General features: G+C 31.3%; 1 protein-coding gene across 2 annotated transcripts in view; it reads right to left on the minus strand.

The window, feature by feature from the left end:
- LOC130899133 (caskin-1) overlaps nt 1-17,988 on the minus strand; it is a 142,795-nt gene that overhangs the window by 123,680 nt on the left and 1,127 nt on the right. The window contains exon 1 of one of the 2 annotated variants that reach the window (XM_057808912.1): nt 4,249-4,533. The exons of the other annotated variant lie outside the window; for it this stretch is intronic. Within the exon in view, the coding sequence (XP_057664895.1) occupies nt 4,249-4,270 (22 nt within the window). The 5' untranslated portion in view covers nt 4,271-4,533. Of the gene's footprint in view, nt 1-4,248; nt 4,534-17,988 lie in introns of those variants that run through there. 2 annotated transcript variants of the gene reach the window in all.

The following is a 17,988-nucleotide window of genomic DNA, read 5'->3' on the forward strand; positions in this document are numbered from 1 at the left end:
ACGCGAGATAAATTAAACAAAAAATGATTGTTCCAAACTAATCGTGTTGACATCAAGTCAGTTTCGTTAAACAATTATGCAATTAACTTCTCTAAACTTCCTACGTTTCTAGACCGATTTTTCTTTATTCTCAAAATATGCTTCTGTTCCAGAATATCTCATTTGACTGATATTTCCATCAATCACGTTTTCCAAAACCTTGTTCATATTTATTTGGCGTAACTTTGTTTTTTTTTAGTACTTATGCGTCCATGATTAATGCACAGTGACTTAGGCCTGTCGCGGAAGCAACGAGCAGTGAGCAAAAGTGACTCGCGAACTGTTAGAGCGCTGACTCGATCATGTTCGTCGTGCTAGGCAAATTAATTGACAACATTCATTTTATTTGATAATTGGATTTGACAACTTTTTGAAATTGTGTCCGAAAAGTTGATCATAGAAACACCAAAGGAACAGAAATACGCATAGGAAAGAAAAAACAAAACAGGAAGCCGAGAAACCCTTAGATGCTCGAGACTTTTCCTCGCAAACTACGATCGTGAAAAATCAAATAAACACTTCGTCATTTGCATGAATAATCCACTTATTCTCACAGGATGTTACTTAAAAGAACACCTTGAGTAAATAAAAATAATTAACTCCTGCGACTGCAGCTTTTATGGGGAAGATGATGAACGTCTGCTTGGGATATTGTTCTCTCTTTCACTCTTATTATTATTCATACATTTTAAGCATTCTATCACCTTCTCTTCCTTCAATTATGACTATATCCTTCTCTTATAATTTCTTCCTCCAATTTATATTCACATAGTTCTTCTTCACCATCATTTAATAATTTTTTAAACTACTGTGTCTATATAGGAGTAGTACCTGGCTTGCCTTAGAGATGGCGGTAGTTACTTGAAAAATTCCACTGTATTAGAAAGTACACAATTTGTACAGCATATGTTTCAAGTTTGATGAAGCCACGTTGTTCAGTATTTGTTTGACAGCCATCAATAGTGAACGTTTTCAGTGAATTTGTAAACATGGAAAAATTTTGCCATCGTTATATGATACGTACGACCAGCGAAGACCAGCATCGCAATGGTCGATCAAATGAGGTGACGCCTCCAGAAATGTTGAAGAGAATACACAAAGCGGTACTGAATCGTCGATGAAATGTGCGCGATCTAACAGACATAGCAGTAGGCATATAAAAAAATGCGGTACATCGCATATCAATTGAAAATTTGGAGAAAGCTGTGCACTAGATGGGTGCCGCGTTTGCTCACAATGGATCAAAAACAGCGTCGTGAAGATGTTTCCATCTAGTGTTTGGCAATTTTTCACAGATATAAAACATAACCATGGATGAAACGTTGGTCTATCACTTCACACCCAAAACAAAAGAACAATCAAAACAATTAATTGAAAAGGGAGAATCGGTTTTTAAAGAAACAAAGGCCGTTCCACCAGCAGACAAGGTCATGGCGTCGGTTGTTTAGGGTTGCGCGTGGGATAATTTTCATTAACTATCTTGAAAAAGGAAAAACTACCAACGGCGAGTATTATGCGAAGTTATTGCAGCGTTTGAGCGAAGAAATCAAGCAAAAATGGCTAAGAAGAAAGTATTGTTTGTTGTCAACAATGCAATGGCCAAAATTAATGAGTTAAAATTAGAATTGCTACCCCCTATTTGCCAGATTTAGCCCCTTCGAATTATTTTCTGTTCCAACACTTGAAAAAATGGCTCGGTTATCAAAAATTTTCCAACAATGAAGAGGCGATGAAAAGTGTATGAAGTTGAAAGGAGATTATGATGGAAAATAAATTTATTTCTTTCAAAATTTTTGCGTTTTCTATGTTGTGTCAGGTACTTCTGGGACCATCCTCGTATAGACATTTAGTATATTCCGTACCTCAAAATTTGGCGTGCTAGCGGATTGCCGTCTCTTTTTAATTAGTTAACTTGTATTATATTGAAAAATGTCTTAAGCGCTTGTACTAATAAAAAAGTCGTTGGCGTTTTCACGTCTCTACTATAGAAATCTACCCATATAATGTACGCTTTTAGGAAACATGAAACTCGCGTACCCATTAAGAGGAACCACATGCGCCATATTTAGGTTATAATGTGGTACTGCTCAGCATCTTGATGGACATGATCTAGCATTTTATAGATAGTAAAACGAGGTAATCGACAATTTATATAGTAAAAGTTTGTTAAATTGAGTTGTTTTCCAGTTTGTGACTTTCATATCGATTTTAATTTAAATTTATTGTAAAAAAATTAAATTGAAAATTTAGTACAGGTTCTTATCAGTACTTAATAGGTCAAATTAAATGTACAGCAATGTTTTGATAATTTACAACACAATTTTTATTAATTACACTGGATATTATGATAAAAATAATAATAGGAATTACTTTTCTATCCTAATACAACATAATACCCAATACAAAACAAAAATCAAAGTGGGACATCAACAAGATATAGATGTAAATACGGGAATCAGACAAGGAGAATCACTCAGTCCCTTTATATTTAATTTGATGATAAAAGACAGTAGACTTGTTAAGAACGCAAAAATAAACTTTCCGGAAGAAAGAAGACTACGGAAACCACAAGAAAGACCATCTAAACAATAGCAAGATTGCTGGACTTAACCTTGCTTGCTGCCAATGAACATGCAGTAGCCTACTTATATGTTAGAAAGAAGAAGAAGACCTTTCACATTTTCGTACGAATAATAATTTGTAAAGAGAGACACGAGCAATGAATTGAAGTGAAATGTCTCGTTAAATAAATTGTTAGAGAACCACGACTCTATCTGGTACATATTTCGAATTGTGTAAAGGTTTTTTAGAGGTTTATAGGGTTTCAACTTTGCAAAAAGTAACCAAAATCAATGAAAATATGTGAGAATAGTATAAGATGACCATTCAGATGATTGCAAAAATTTTTAAACGCGAAAAGAGAAACTGTCAGGAGCATTTCACATGATCATGAAGAAATTGTGAAAGAATTTGATCTCAAAAACTGAATTCATCCAATGCCCATCCGTCAACAGATCTTAATATAGCATATCGTACTATCCTGATTTAGCACCATGTGTTTTTTTATGCTTCCAAAGATCGATACCTTAGAGACGTAGGAAATATATATTTCCAAAAAAGCTCCCTAACTTACTTTGAACAATGGGAAACCGATAAGACCTTCCATTGTAGGAACAAGTTTAAAATTGTTCTTTTTTTAGTTAATAAAATATTATATCTGTTCTTGTCAAATTTATCACATTTCTAAGAATTTCTATACCATAAGATTTAATTCTTATAATTACTAATTTAAAATTATAACTAATCTCTATTTTATTAGAAAATTTCTCTTAACAGCTGTTTTTGTATCATCAATGTTTAAAAAACTTGTATAATTTCCTGTAAGATGTCGATATAGACATTAATCAATCTTATTTTGTAGAGGTGACTCAGTGGTAGAAACGTGACTTGAAAATAATTCGACAATGTACAATCCCTAATCCTATTAACTGCGCCATTTGTGTGAAAAATGAGAGTAATTTATCACAAATTACTTGAAAAATTGATTCAATCGCTTAGTTACTAGTTGCTAAGTTAAAATTTTGATTTAATATAATTAAAATTGAAAAGATTCTTTATATGATAAATAAATAACAAATTCCATAAACATTGATTTACTAGAATTATCGAAGAATTGGGTATTTTCCACATATGGCAATAAAATAATTTTTATTTGTAAATAAATCATATTATTTCCATTTTGAATTCAAAACAGTTGTTTCTTCTACCTACACCTTCAAATTTAACCTCATTATAATACTGAATATAAAACCATTAATCATTATCAGTTCCTACAACAAGAACGTAAAAAAGCACATACGTAATAAATAGGTAATCCGCTTTTTATATAAACCCTATAACTATTGATTTCTAAATTACCAATAAAGGGATATCTTAATTAACCAAAGATAACATTATTGTTACTTTTAGAAGATCCTAGTACGTATCTGTACTGTCCATGAACTGATCTGTTTTCTAATAACAATAATTAATTCGAGAGAATAATAAGCATTCATTTGATAAATAAACGACCTCTTTGTCATCAATTCCCATGGAAACATATTTTCAAGACATAAAGTCTATTTAGTAAGCACAACAATTTTTAAAACAATTCATAGCAAAACAACAACAAATCTAGAAACATACAAATAAGAATGTATTGGTACTAACCGTGTTTTGCCAATAAAACCATAATAATATCCACATAAGCTAAATAAAGTTTAATTTAAATCACACACCACACAATTTATTGTTTACAACAATTCATCTTATTAGTTAAAAGTACTTTTTTGACGGAGCTGTACCCGGACGACTAAAGTGCGGCAAACAATCGACACGCTCACGATAGGATGCGATAAAGAACTGAAATTTTCGCTCAAGTCGAACTCTAACAAGAAGGGAACAAATACAATACTGACTGTGGAGCTCACGGATAGGCAACCCAAATGATTAGACCGGTCTTAAGCGACTGAACATAATACAGTGCACATGTAAAAGATTCTTAGTTTAATTTGAAAAATTGGTCTCAAAAAAAAACTTATTGCTTATAAATTTTGAGATATATTAAGTGTAATATTGGTTGCCTACATAATTTTGATTATATAAAGTACAATACAGAGTCGGTTTAGGCTTAGTAGACAGTTGAAATATTTTTGAAGTTATAACTGGAGTATTTTCGTATGAAATAATATTTGTATGAATATAATGAATATGTACACTTATATTTGCTTATAACTTCTAAATAGCGGTAAAAAAGTGCAATTTTTTCAAAAACATTTTATTTTTCTAGGTGTGTTAACACGTTGACTGCCAAGGCAATTTTCACAGTTTAATTTAATTACATTTTACTTTTATATTTAAAATGATGTATGTGATTACTCAAATATTATAATAGAAATTCACAAATGAGCCATGAGTAAATACTTTTTACAGAATTTTTTCAGTTCTATAACGTCTGGAACTGGACTACTATTGTCAACATTGCATCAAAACAACTCAAGTTACTGAGATCGTAGTCAGACATAGACAAACATCCAAGAACCGAATATTCTCTGTATTCGATAAAGTACGTGATAAAAAGGACCGTAAAAAGCAAAAAAAGTCCCATTACCTCGTCTCGTTCGGAACTCCGTTGCTGAATACGAAATTTTTGATTCATGTTTTTCTCACGTCAAAACGTCAATTCAGTCACAGTACCTAATAAACATTGTATTTATATGGAGTGAAACACGTGCACAACTTTGAAAAATAAAGTTAAAATCTATACTGGTAACCATGAAAAATTCTTATATTTACTTTTAATGTTATTTAATTTTCTTTTTATTCAATTTTTAATTATAAATAATATTTCGCTAGCTTCTAATTTTGTTGGGCGAGTTCGTTATTGATATATTCAATATGTTCGATGTAATGTAAAATTAAATCTTGTGCATATGCATGCATCTGGACTGTGTACTAATTATAGAAAATATGTTTACTGCGGACGCGTATAAAATATAGGTACATACATACGTAATGCATTTGTTTTATATTTCCCGTATTCCGCTTTCTCGGCCGGGTTTGATTTGTGGTCGGAAAGTTTTGACAGATTTCGATATTACGGTCGGGGTATTGGGAATGGCGGGATTTACATACAAGATTTGATATTGGTATAATTTATTATTTCCAACAGTTTCAATTAATATTTATAAGCTTAATGTAGACAAAGCATTTTAAAATAGGTTTCAAGCATGTTTATGGCAGTACTATAACCTACTAACATGAGGAAGTTTAAATGAACATTGATAATTGAAAATTCGTAACATTAGAATTTTGTGGTGAATAATGTTTACTTATGACTCGTTTGCATCAAATCTACCCTCAATATTTTTTCTAATAGCTCGAGTTATTTTTAATTTAGTTTAGTTTAGTTTAATTAAGTTTTAATTTAGTTTAATTATTGAATCTTATACTTGATTATTCAAATAGCTGAATTATTAATTTAAGAATCCCGAAAATGATTATTTTATAAAAAAATTTACGGTTTCGTTCATAACCAACAAACAGGAATTAGATCAAAACGAAGTCAAATTAAAGTGGTTACTGTTACCGTGCAGTGGGCGTGAATATTGTGAATAATTCATATGTAATTTACTGTTGGTGTGATTTTGTTTTAATAGGTTGTTATTACTTTCTGAATATTTTAAATAAAAAGACAATAGTGGAAATAATCATTGAGGATTATTTATTTTATCTACTACTTATTCCCAAAAAATATAAATAAATATGTTGTATACATCAATCCCGTTGTATGTATTCTTAGACATAATAAATATGAATGTAAACATAGAAAGGTTATACCTAGTACTAGAATTGAATGTTATGTTCTATTATTATTTATCATAAACACGGAGTAAAATGAAAATTACTGATTAGGGCATTTCTCAATAATTGATTCCGATTGCAAATAATAAAATGTTTTAGAAACAATTGATGGCTGAAGTGTTGGAAGGTATCAATACGAACCGTTATGAATAGAATCTAATTTTATTTTTTGTTGTTTGTTTTCCAGTTATGAGCTTCCAGACATCCAAAACAATGAATATGTGTTACGAAATTGTGACATCAATGCACAGCTGGAACATTTCAATGACACGGAAATATATTGATTACCTACTTGAAATCGAAATGACGCAACTTTAACATAAACAAATTTTCAGTCTAAATAAATGTATAGTACAAATAAATAAAAATAATACACATCGATAATTAACCTCAAATTTATAAACTCACGTTAAATAAACCCCTACCCAGGGATTATTACAAGGAAATAACTGATGATTATTGTTTACCAAGAGAAAATATCTTTTGCCGTTATTTTGAGATTCATATCACCTACATGTTATTTATTTAGACTGCGTTTTATTTAATGGTTAGAATTTAACATTTAAAATGTATTTCTTAAGGCTGAAACAAAATTTTAAAATCAAATATTCTTTTTAGTGGTAATACAATTAAATTCAAACTTTATTTTGAAAAAAATATTTCTCTATAGGCAACACATTTTACAAATATCTCTCAAGCTTCAATCATGAAATTGTTATTTGCTACATCAAGAAGCCTTTTGTATGGGCAAAGCAAATACTTTATTGTTGAGAAGTTGTAAAATTATATATTAGGTAGTTCAATTTCCAGTTAAATTTATACGTTATTTCTGGAAATTACATAGTATTCATAACACGAATTCAAGAATAATAACTACCATTAAATTTTCGATGATTTTGTTGTTTCACGATAACAAATCTGATTTGAAACGTTCCTTTCTGAAATTCCGATAGAAAATAACTATTTTTAAAAGGGAGTATTTATAATTTGAAAATGCTTTGAGAATTGTGATGTTTAATTTTGAAAGTACTATAATTAACGGAAGCCGTCGTTGTTTCGTAAAATATTTCATTTACATCTGTCAACAAACTCGTGCTTTCAAACCCCATTTCAGACGATTTTCTATCATTTTTTTTTAAATTTATAAATACGTTAATAATGTTATATTTATTTTAGGTTAGAAACTACAATTATCGATATACAAAACATGTTATTTCGGTCTTAATGATCCACGTTTTGAACATTTAGTTTATTAGATAAAAAAAATATGAAACTGAAATTTTCGGCAATTATGACATGCCCAGGGCAATCAATAATTATATTTTTTTAAGATTTGGAAAGTTTTTAATATCATAGCGAATTTTACGTGCTTTAAATACAGGATGTTAGTTTAAGAACTTCAATTACGAACAGATAACTTTTCGACTAGGTTTTTCTTGTAGTGTTCTATGCTTAACAACCTTCAGCGTCCTCAATCCTACTGTGAACTATGAAACCATAGATAAATAATGATTAGTTGCAATATTATGATTCATCTGGGATATACGAGCGATCTCTACGCGCTTTTCGATCATTTCAGCGGTTTGAAACAGTGTAATTTAATTGGAAAAGTTGCAACTACCCATGATTGATTGATTAATTTCCAGTATATTGGCAAAGTACCTCTGACTGCGCCAGTCTTCTACAGGAAACAATTTTAGGCTTTATTCAAAATTGCATAAGGGCACTAAGTGTGCAAGATATTGAAGTATAACTTAATTTAGTGAACTCTTTCTCAACATGGTCAAGTTACTGGAAGTGTTGAATCAATTTGAGCTGTTTAAGGATATTTTTAAAAATTGATTATTTTCTTTGAAGACAATAAAAGTAGTACTTGATGAATAACATTCTTTTCTTGCATGGAAATCATTCATTTCAACAGCCCACCGTTTTAGCACCTCCACAAGGTAATTTTTTTGGTTAGTTTAGGTTAGAATCAAAGAAATAGGAGATTAAAATATGATTGAAATTCCATATAGATAAATTGTAAATGAACCTTTTGCATATTTTTCTATCTAAATTATATGGGTACCAAATACAACTTAGATTTTCTCTTTGGTAGTGGTATAATTAACGTTCAGGACACGGGAAAGTGAAGTAATTAAGATAAGTAATTAACTGTTTGAAATTAACGACCTCTTCTGGCTGTAACTACTGCAAAAAAACGGACATTTTAGTGAAACGTGTACTGCTTAATTACCAAAACAATATAACGGTTGTATGCTGCAAACAAACATCATCGTTGAATGGATTTTTTCTCCATAATTAATGTTGAAAGTTTACTTTACAAATTAGGATTTCAAAACTTTTTCTGAATTCTGCTTCTAACACAATTTTTAGGCCAGGAACCAGCTGTAGAAAACGTCGATTTTTATGAAAATTGGGATTTAAGCCCTACTTACCCCCTTATTCAATATCTACTCTGTGCCGAAGGGTGCTTTTTATTTTGTATCGAAAAAAATTTAGAAACCTTCGATTTTAGCATGTATTTCAGTAAAATACAGTTTAAATGAATTATTCGCAGATCTGTTGATATTCTCTAACAAGTTTATAATTAATCGAACTCATGCAACCCCTCCAAATCATCCCCTAATCATATGAAAAGTTAAAAAATAATCTGGACGATTCGTTTATAATTAAAAATTATTCAAAAGTGTATTTATATTGAATTGAGAATATTTCGGCAGTATTTTTAAAAAGTATTGCTTTTTAAATATTTCAACCCTTATAAATCCCAATGACCAAAAATTTCAAAATTGCAGTTTAAATTTTCCACGTTTCTCTTTTTCCAATGCTCCGAAATTTAAAAAAAAGCAGTTGTCTTTTCGACAATAACTCGCTTAATTTTCAAGCTGAAAACTTTTCTAAAAGAACATTTTGTAGGGGATTTCAAGTACTTCAACTTCATATCAGTTAAAACTTTTTTCAATACCCGATTTTGAAAAGAGTGTAGCTCAAAGGGGTTACATAAGCCACATTTTGTACGCGAATGCAAACTTTGGACTAATATATTTCCTACAATTGTTATGATACATAAATTTAAAAAAGGTCAAAAATTTTGGGAAGAAAAAACTTGCAAATAATATTGGAAACATTTTTTCATAGCATGAATAATTTTTGGTTTATTTAAGAAAATTTTTTTTTCAAAATTACGGAAATGCAGTGTTCAATTTAATCAATTATTTTTCTAAAATAAGCATTCAAAATAGGTCAAATCATAAGGATCATATCAATGATACATAAGTAAAATTAATTGTAATTGGATTACGATTAATTTCTATTAGAGTGGTAATAGCGAGGGTATAATTATTATATGTTTTTCAAAAAAGGATAAAGAAGAAACCTTATTTTTGTTATAAATCAGTCAACTCTTATGCAAAAGACTTTTGACAGTGCTCGTTTTAAGGGTTTTTATATGTGCTTTGAAAAAGATCTCTTAAGTTTTTTCCCTAAATTTCATTTGTTATTTGAAGTTAAAGGTTTTTATTTTCGGGGTTCCCCAAAAATAACCTTCCTTCAACGAGCGATAATTCAGTTATTATTGAATTTACAGATGTCCTTGAAAAACGAATATCTTTCTTTTTTTTTATTATCTACATTTTTGTTCTTGATGATTTTACTGATAAAATGAAAACTTTTCAAGTTATTCATGATTTTTTCAATGAAAAATGAGCAGTTTCAATCGTTAATAACTCTAAAAGTACCAACTTTAGAAAAAAACTTTATAGAGTGAAAGCTGCTTAGAATTAGTTAATCTATAGATCTACGAGACTATTTTATAAATAATTTTTTATCTCCAAGAAGGGGTGGCTTTCACCCCCGGGGCAAAAGCAGCCTTCGGCACAGGATATATTTTAAAGAGGGTTATAAATACTACCTCCATACCAATTTTTAAGAAAATTGACTTTGATAATCAAAATTGCACGGGAAGTCTGTTGGTACCTGGCCTATTGGAAATTCGTCAAATTTTATTTTTCGCTTCAATTCGACTCTCGCATCAACTGTGGTGGTTACAAGCGACAAAGTTCAATTTTATAAAATTTTGAATACATCATTATCTAACTATTGATTCATATAACAATTTGAAAACGTTTAGTACACTCAAGTACTCAAAATATGACAGAATTAAATGCATTCAATAGTTGTGTTAGCGGAACATAGCAAGCAGAGAGCGATTTGTATCACGTGATCATGGGTTATACAGATCGATTGTAGCAACTGCCGGGCACTAAACGAATAACGAGGAAAAGAACTTAACCTAAAATATTTAAAGTCGACTGGTCAGAAAAGTAGCTAGTGGATTATGAAACATTCTTCAAGAAGATTTTTTTGAAAATTTTCGTATATTTAGAGTTTTAGAAATAATCATAAAAAAATGAATATCTTCATTATTTTCATTTTCATCTTTTTTATGTACTAAAAAATATTATTCCAGACATCATACCAAATCTAATCTTTCCACTAATTTCAATTAACTTTATTTCACTATCTAAATCTAATGAGCGATTCTGTATTTAGGGTCAAGTAGAAGCTGAATTAAAATTAATCTCGTCAAAATACGAACGTCTAGCACCTTTATTTAGTATCCTTGTAACTACTAATCTCATGGAATTTCTCTCGGAAATCCCAAAATTTCACAGCCGCACGGTTTTATAGCGGAAAATAATTTTAACTCTTACACATTCCGTAATTTAGGTCCTGAATTACGATAAGTAATTTAGGATCCCTGTTAAATTGTTAACTTCAATGGATTGTAATAGTTTTCTAGCTACCTACAGGATATACCTTTCTAGATATTGAGGTGATATAATGCATACAGTGTGTACGTAAAGTATGGATTGTATAATATATCAAAAATGCCAAACTTACTTGGAGTCATAAGTTTTTTTTTCTGTAGCTTCATCGTGCATTGTAATTTAATAAAAAAAAGTATGTTTTAATGGGTTTAAAATTATTATTTTCTAATTTACAGATCTATATCGTCTTTTGTACTACTGTAGTGCAGTCAGTGAAGCTTTTCACCTCCGAATTTTTTGAAACAGTACAAATTTACTTGAAATTTGGCACATACTTAGAGAAACGGTCAGTGATCATTAGACATAGCGCCGATTGTCGCTTCCATCCCGGTGGGGGCTGACACCCCTTCTCGGGGGTGAAAAATTATTTTTAAAAAATAGGAGAAATCAATAGAGAATCAAATTCTGAATATAAAATATCTGAAGAACTTTTTCGAGAAATCTATAGTTTTTTAGTTATTCACGATTCAAAACTGAGTTGAAAAAAACACGTTTTCAAAGTATTTTTCGCGAATGAATAGCCACTCAGTCCATTACATTTCTAAATGTTAATTCATGCCCATATATGTAAAACTTCTATATGGACAGTTTTTATAAATGGAAGCCTGTTCCGATTAAGAAAGACAGAATACTAACGCTTTCTCTATCCTCCGAAGTTTCAGCTCGGTTCTGCGCATTCTCAAGCATGCGCAGTATAGATAAAGTGTCTCGAACGAGAGGGAAAATGAATACTATGGGCGTAGGGATGTTTTTTCCCGTACCAACTGTCCGTAAAGGAGTATTATATATATGTTCATGCCAAACCTAGGTATTGACTTGGATGGACAAGGATTGAAATTTCGGGAACGAAGTCGAACAAACCAATTCTGACACTGACGTTCGCTCTTGAATGAGTTACTGTGAACTACTATACAAATATATCTCCTCATTTTATGTTAAAATTGATTTAATCAAACTATTCTATTGTAGTGTAAATTTTGTGTCTGGAGACACCTTGTACGATACATAACCGTATTTTGGGAAGTGATTTCCCGCGGGTGCGATCCTAATATCCAGTCTATAAAGTAAAAGCTAAGGTATGATGTCGCGTTTATTCTCTCATACGCATTTCGTTGACGCTCACCCTTTAGACCATTGTTTCTCTACTCTCTTTGTAATGTGCGCAAGGTTTTCTCCACATAAATTTTCCCGCTATATTTCATTGGTGATAACAAGTGTTCCACGCACACATATACAAAACGGGAATGAATTTACGGCACAGCTGGTGTTGTTATCTACTTTATTGAGTATAGTATATTTGCTGATAACGAAGACTTCAGGGACACTCTCTTATATATCAAATATTATTTTTAGTTGGTGAAGAAACATTCCGTCATAGTAACTTATAGCATATGGCACACCGGATTATTATACCAATAGAATGGGAATGTGATTTAAAACACATATAGAGTGAGTTTTATGTATGGAACGCATCAATTATCTGGGATTCTAGGATTTTTATAAATTTCTGTGCGCAATCGTCTTGTGATGTGGCCGGTATTATGGTGGTGTCTTCAGTGTTGTCAGATTTTTTCTTTTTTCGGAAAAATAATGAGATTTGTTATTTCAAATGGATCACCTAAATGCCATAATTTCGGAAGTTAGAGCTACATTTACAGTATCTCCAACAATTCCAATAAATATTGTACGAGGATGTGTTAATATCTAGTTAGCCTAAACCAGTTCCATGCATAAACAAAATATTGCGTTACCATAGCAACGAACAATAACTTATTAGAAGTGTCAGTGTAAAGTTTGACGTCAAAAAAGTAAACAAGAGTTACGCATTAAATTAAAAGAAAAAAGATGTACACCAAAATTGTGAAAATCGAAAAATAGGAGTATCGAGTCATCATAAAGTACCTGTATTAAAAAGGGTTAAGAGGTAAGCAGATTTACGAAGATAGGCTTAATACCCTTGGTGATCAATGTCCTTCGTATGCGACCGTGTAAAGTTGGACAGCAAACTTGAAAAGAGGTAAATTTTCCATTAAAGATGATGACCGATCGGTTTTTCGGGATATTGGGTGTGGGATTCACGCATCCTACGAGGATTGTTACGTGATCAGCATCTACATTTATACCGATTTACGTTTCCCAATGATACAAAAAGTGGCCTCATTGCAAAACATAACATTACTTAAAAATTTTGGATCGTTTTGATTGTAATATTTTTCTATCATTAGGTGTGCAAACCTCTATCAAGATCGTCATCTGACAACTCTTAAACCAACGTTACTATGTAGGGATGGAATTTATTATCACGTGAAATTTTCGTTACGAATGTTTGCGGAATATCAAGTTCCCTGAATATTTGTCTAGTACTCAAGTGTGGATCGTCTTTTAACGGGATTTGTTTTCTGTTGATGCAGTTTTTCTGCGTCCTGATGATGTTGTGTGTCTTGAGAATTTATGAAGGCTTAGGGTACTTCGAAATGTATGATGTTTTAAAGGAGAAATATCCAGATTTAGTAAACCGAAATCGGGTTCTCTTACAACAAGAAAATGCTAATCCACATACTGCGAAAGTTATGCGGAATATGGTACAGGAAATTCTTACGCGAGAAAAAATTCATCCAAAGAATGGTCTTATCGAAGTATCAGAGAGCTTGCGTAGCTAACGTAGGGTTAAAACCATAGATTACGATAGGCTATACTTTGAATTGATAAGCAAGAGATAAATTATACTATATATTAAGAACCTATCATGAAGATATCACAGAAAACTGAATCACGATAAATGAAATTAGTATTTGAATGACTTTGGGTTAAAAAAAGAGGTTTTGGGACGGTAAATAGGATGGCAGATGTAGTACTGGCATCTGAAAACAGCGTCACACCAATGCGCAGCGGCAGGGTGCAGTACCTAATTGTACGCGACATATAGGCTTACAGTGTTGACACTTTTTCAAAGTTTATCAAGTATTTCGATTGATTCAATACCTGTCCAGGTACAAAAAACTCCTTATGGAACACCAAGAGGCTGTCAAAGAAGTAGATGAACATTTTTCTCACTTTCAACTTGATCTTGAAGACTTTTTATGGTAATATTTGTTTTTATAAAGCAATAGATGTCTATATATACATATATATGTTTCTAAATCGTTTTGATTGTAGGTCTCTTCCGATTTAAAATTAGTTTTTTTCATAAACAGGTGAGAATTTGACGTTTGGACGGTCTTCATCAAAGTATAACTTGACACTGGCAATTTGCTTATTTATATTAATCAATACATCACCTATATCATGATTAGAAGAATAAAATCAAAATAGAAATCTGTTTTAATATATTTTTTTAATAATTTGGGTATTGTGTATGTGTATTGTGTATGTAAGTGGTTTATTGATTAATATAAAATCGAAGAAAACTTAAAATCAAGATGATTTAGAAACATCTCTTTTAAAATGTGACAATAACCCGTTCAATAACCGTTGTATAAACATATTTAATATGTTGATAGCAAATTGGCAACGTCGCAAGCGCAAAATTAAATAGAAGATAACGTCAAAGTATAGTTATTGGTTGTATATACTTAGTAAATTATATAAAATACGCAATATAGAATTAATGACATATTTCAGGAGGAAATATATTAAATGAATAATTTTATTTTACTTATTAGAGTTCAGTTAAACTATTCACAAAGTTCGAAAAATTGTCTAAGTACTTAGTTCAAAAGTACCATACTGATTTTTGGTTGTTAGACACCAATTCCTCTGTTACAAATTGAATATCTAAAAGTATAGTGATTCTCGTTAAAACTTTCTTTTGCTAATAAGTTGTTATGTAAGAATAGTACGTGTTCTTTTTGTTGCGTGAATTAGTTTTATTAGAAATGTGGCACATTTTCACATGATTCAAACTTTTAATGAAAAACAATTTGTCATGTGAGAAACAGAAGAAAACTGCATATCAATAAGTCACAAACTTTTCGAAACTAAGTGATGGTTCACACACACACGTGCGCGTGAGGAATCCCGTCCCTCTAAGCATCCACCCCCGGATAAATCCACGCATGGATAGTAACTGTCATTTCAAATATATACCTGATTTTCTAAGAAAAATATACTACAAAATGTTATCGGATCTCTCTGTTTAGAAGGAAAAACAAAAATTTAAGATTTATTACGTGTTTTGATATACATAGGAATTTTCTAGCATTTATAATATAGTTTTTATTTATATTCAAATTCCGGACACTTTCTCATTGGTTTTCAACTAACTGCAAACATTCGTAAGATCCCCATTGTTGAAAACTTCCAAACAATTGCTCAAATTTTTATGAAATATACAAAATGGAAACATATTTTTGTCCTTTGATTTTTGGTGAAATAACACGTTCTAAACTGTCATTTCTGTTTTTTTATTTATTATTACGAAAACTTTTTATTACATTAATTGAAAAATTAACAACTGTAGCACACTTTTAACCCACAATCATAGTATCAACATTCATAGATGTATCTAAACTTTTTATTTATTATTTATTTATATTTTATGGAAAAACATCAAAATCTTTCCACGAAATTACATTATTAATTCCAACTCTAATATCTTTTAAATCACAATCGCAGTGCTCAATGGGGGGGAGTGAAGCTAATTACCTGACTCATATGTGAAATAAAAATAAGGCACTACAGGGGGGTTCTCTCTTTAATAAACGTACTCTCGGGTGATAGTTTATATAGATAAATGGTATTTCATCTTTAACACTTTTATCTGTAACTTTGTGGTTACTTATATAACCATGAAATATATTTTAGCGTTTTTGTACCCCATTAGTCAATTAAATGCTTGAAAATGGGTTTGAACCAGAATTTATTTGATTTTGACATTTTATTCTACAAATAAATATGACTACTAATATTCATTTTTTTCGCTTTATTTCAAGCACCTGCCTACCTACCTATCTCCAGAAAAATAAATAAAAAAAGATGATCCGAAATGCCTTACGTGGCTCTAAAATCATTTTTTGCAGAGTCGCCAGTAGCCCTTACGAGGGGCCATGTTTTAACGATACATATATCCTTTTACTTGTACCCAAATAGGCTCAGATTTAATTCGCTAACTCTTATTTGGTAATGGCCACGATTAAAGAAAAAATAAAAACAATAAATGGAAAAATAAAAAGAAGGGAAAGTTATAGAATGAAAAGAAAAAGTACAAGGCGCAAGTAAAGACTATCTTAAATCTGGTTAATAATTGACAGGATAGTACTGAAGGTTCTATAACTTAAAATATAGTCCCACCCTTAAGGCAGGTTCGCACGGGCTAGAATACTACTCGTTCTGCACATATCTCACGACTGCTTGATTTTCACGTCCTATAATATACGATCTCCAGTTCATACGAATTAGTGTTTGAAAGGCGTCCCGACCAGAAACGAACCGCCGCTAACATCTAGTTGTTCATGATACGTTTTTTATTTATTTGTGTTTTTATTGTGTTTTAATCATGGCTAAACAGAGCAAAAATTGTTTGTGAACTTTTATTTAATGAATTACAACGTTTGAACAATGTTAAAAAAATGGAACTCTTGGTGCCACTAATAATATATGTCGAGAACTGTCTTTGGAAGATCAAAGTGGATACAGAACCTTTTTCAGAATGGATCCAAGTCTATATTTCTCTGACGTAGGAGATGTTATCAATTATTATTATATATGAATAAAATGTATTAATTTATTTAATTAATAAATAGAAACTTCACATTCGGTGGGTGTTTCACGACTAAACCGGTCGTGTTCACTCCAACTTGCCGGAGTAACCACGACCGATCTATTTTTGGCCGTTGACGACTCCCACTACAAAGACTACCAGTTCACACCAGGTAGTGATTACGACTAACTCTTCTAATAGTAGTATTCTCGCCCAGTTTACAACTCCGTGTTAACCCGTCTTTAGTCCATACAGTTACATGAATTGCTACTCCTTTTATCTCAGCAGCAAAACATGAGGATATTAGGACTAGTGGGGGTTTTCAATCCGCATTCTTACAACCCAAATTGACTCCAATTCAAACATTTGATTATCTAAAGAGAATACACACATTACTTTTAAACAATTTTAATCATTTCTGATTCTTCTTAAAGAATGAAAAGCAGTCGGCATCGCACAACATCATTTTGACGGTAGTCCTTTTAGATATTTTGTCACTTTTTTCTTTAAAGTAGCACATTGTATAGTTTTCGCGTCAGAGTTCAATATATCAACACGCTCTTAGTAATTTCACCTGTATGTTTGCAACTAACTGAGGAGCAATATTTTAGAGTCAGCTATAAAGTAAAATATAATTTGATAAAACTGAAAAACAATTTAGCAATAATGAAAAAGTGAAAAATAATTCTTGGCATTAAAATAAAATTACTGATGAAAACATTGATGTCACTATTATAAAAGCGTGGGGTGCTTGTAGGACTTTTTTAACTGTTAAATTTCGATATCACAGTTTTGAGCGAGTCAGGTAAATGGGGATATGGGGATTAAAGGGAAGGGAATACCTATTTACTAAGTAATTTTCGGTAATGGCAAAATAATTCGTACGACCCTGAATAGCTTTATCAGTTTAGTTATCCTAGAGGCACGTTCCGCATTTAAATTTCAGTCACCTACATTAGAGACCCATCACCGAGAAACACTACCGTCCATTTTACTATAGAGAGCCATTTCGAG

This window comes from Diorhabda carinulata, chromosome 10, assembly GCF_026250575.1.
Source record: "Diorhabda carinulata isolate Delta chromosome 10, icDioCari1.1, whole genome shotgun sequence".
NCBI classification, from domain to species: Eukaryota; Metazoa; Arthropoda; class Insecta; order Coleoptera; family Chrysomelidae; genus Diorhabda; species Diorhabda carinulata.